Source organism: Engraulis encrasicolus, chromosome 24 (assembly GCF_034702125.1).
Source record: "Engraulis encrasicolus isolate BLACKSEA-1 chromosome 24, IST_EnEncr_1.0, whole genome shotgun sequence".
Taxonomy (NCBI): Eukaryota; Metazoa; Chordata; class Actinopteri; order Clupeiformes; family Engraulidae; genus Engraulis; species Engraulis encrasicolus.
Genome location: NC_085880.1, coordinates 29,705,266 through 29,707,765, shown reverse-complemented (window position 1 = coordinate 29,707,765; position 2,500 = coordinate 29,705,266). Strand labels below are relative to the sequence as shown.

General features: G+C 46.2%; 1 protein-coding gene across 1 annotated transcript in view; it reads left to right on the top strand.

Annotated features, from left to right (window-relative positions):
- The window catches only part of LOC134441525 (protein quaking-B-like), a 123,323-nt gene that overhangs the window by 166 nt on the left and 120,657 nt on the right, over positions 1–2,500 (top strand). Inside the window, exon 1 of the mRNA XM_063191877.1 lies at positions 1–607. This exon is cut by the window's left edge and continues 166 nt beyond it. Coding sequence (XP_063047947.1) covers positions 466–607 — 142 coding nt within the window. The 5' untranslated portion in view covers positions 1–465. The remainder of the gene's footprint in view (positions 608–2,500) is intronic.

Sequence of the window (2,500 nt, the reverse complement as noted above, 5' to 3'; positions counted from 1 at the left end):
AAGGAGCGATCCTTTGGTGGGAGACAGAAGATTTTAAACAAATCGTAGACCAGCTGTGCACACGCGGGAGTTGGGCTTTTGCCTCAGTTCATTCTGAGTAACTTGTGGATCTATAAGGGCAAGAAAAGCATCAAGCGGAAATCACGCTACCTCGTCCCATTTCCTTTGCATTTTTGTTTTGTTTGTTTATTTCTCCGGTTATTTATTTCCCTTCATGTCTGGCTTTTGAACATCTATCTGACAAGCGACTGAACAGAATTGTTGTGCAGTGCGTAGCCTGGAGGAATTGGCAGCACTAACAGAAGACTGTCTCATTGCATTCATCGTGTTTGGACATCAGAGAGAATCGGTGTCGAAGTGATTCTGTCGCTATTTTTTTATACATTATTTATTAATTTATACCGCTTGTATTTATTTGTTTGATTTTTGTTGTACTTTGGGGCTTGACTGCGCTCTGACTGGAATATGGTGGGGGAAATGGAAACGAAAGAGAAGCCGAAACCGACCCCAGACTATCTGATGCAGTTGATGAATGATAAAAAACTGATGAGCAGTTTGCCGAACTTCTGTGGGATTTTCAACCACCTGGAACGCTTGCTAGACGAAGGTAAGGGCGCTTTTGACATGCCTTTCGCCAGCTGAATGTAGCAGCGTTACGCTCGGTTTGCAAGTGAGCGACTGTGTCTGGTCTTGAGCATTGCTCAAAGTGATTTTTTGGTCACCGTTCGAAACCGTTAGTCTGGCATGTGCAACTGCTCACTTCCCCGTGAAGTGTGAGATGAGTTGTAAGCTGTTTGGAGAGAGGATAATGTTGAGAATGACAGGTGTTTATTGTGCGTTTACGCAGGCAGTTTGCAGCTCTTGGCTTCTCACAATTTCCCCTCACACAAAATTATGATTGCTCCCTGGGGAAGACGGATCCTCTGTCACAATGAATACATCTTGTGTGAACAGAGTAGGCCAAGGCTACAAGTGATGTGCAGCCCAAAAAGTAAACGGATGCCGCTTATTGCGCATATTCATTCCAAATCGTTGGAAATAAAATCAGGGGATAAAATGTTTCTGGAATTTCATGTACATTTCAGAAATAGTAGAAGTGCATCGCCAAATAAACTCTCACTCACACACACAGATGTAAACTAATATTCAGTTCTTTTTACTGGTAGGGCCTATGTCTAAATCAAGTGTTTAATAGGCCTATGGCTAAAACATAAAGGCTATATGATTTAGGCTAAATCTTGCATACATGAACAGCTCGGTTTTAAAGTCACATCAAAAGGTTGCACTGGATGTGATGGCTGAAGCACCCTTCCTTTGGTACATTTCTTCTCTGAGACAATTAAACATTTGACAAGTGGCCACAAGAAACCACGAAACTACCGCACCTCCCGCGGATTCAGCAGGGTTCATAGCCTACTCTTGTGGCAGTGCTTACTCTACAAGGTCTAACTGTATTTTATCTAACACATTTTCCAGAGGAAATGTGCCTAACCGGACAGCAGCTGTGTTTACGCATACTTTATTTCACGCAGGAATATGACAGAGTCGCATAAGCGAAGCTGTCCAAAGAGAGGTGGTGATTTGGGGAGGGCGTGGGAAATTCAGCGCGAGGAGCACCGGGGGGGCTCCTCCGACTGTGGTCTCCAAGGGCACCTCGCTGTCTCGGTCGCCTAGCTACCCGCGCAAACTTTATTAAGTTCTTTAATGGCCCGTATATATCACTCAAGTGAGCATCTCTTTGTGTGACAAACATGTGCTAAAACGTTTTATTAAGTTCTTCTGTTTGACCGGCGAGCAGGCTAACCATACAGGAGGCTGGTTATCTCGGACTGGGATGTTGCAACATTCTCCTTACATAAGCTTTTACAAAATATTCACAAAGCCAATTGGACACAGAGAGCATGAAAGGGGTCACAGCCTGGCTAAACAACGCTTCAGGAATTGTCTACAGGGGCTCCGTGAAGCTTGTCTTCCTGAGCAGTGCACTGTTCAAGCGAAAAGTGACAGCGGGGTGCCTCTGCGCGGAATTAGTAAGGAGTGGCAGGGCCTGGAGCTCCGCCGAGCGGGGCAACAGTTTGTTTTATCACCGGCCTCCACAATGAAGCCCCATCCTTTCCCCATGCAGAGAGCATGGGGCTCCTCTCTTCGCGTTGCATGTACGCGTCCCCGGCGAGTTCCAGGTATTGCTTTGTGGTTTGTGTGGAGACTTTTGTCGCAGCCGGTCAGCGCTGAATGGGGAGCGTGGAGCAGAAAATAGCCGGCTTTCAGAGCATGAGGGCCCTTCGTTCTGCCAGATCCCCCCCGCTGCTGTCTCCATGCTCTGCTCCTCTCTTCTTCACTATCCCCCAGTGGCTGGTCGAGAGGGATGACAACACCGCTTCTCGAACAAGTGTCCAAGCTTGCACATATTTTCCCGTGTTATTTACAGCATCCTGTGTAGCCTACATGTGAACATTCACCCATTCATTTATTTGTTCATTCATTCATTTATTCATTCATT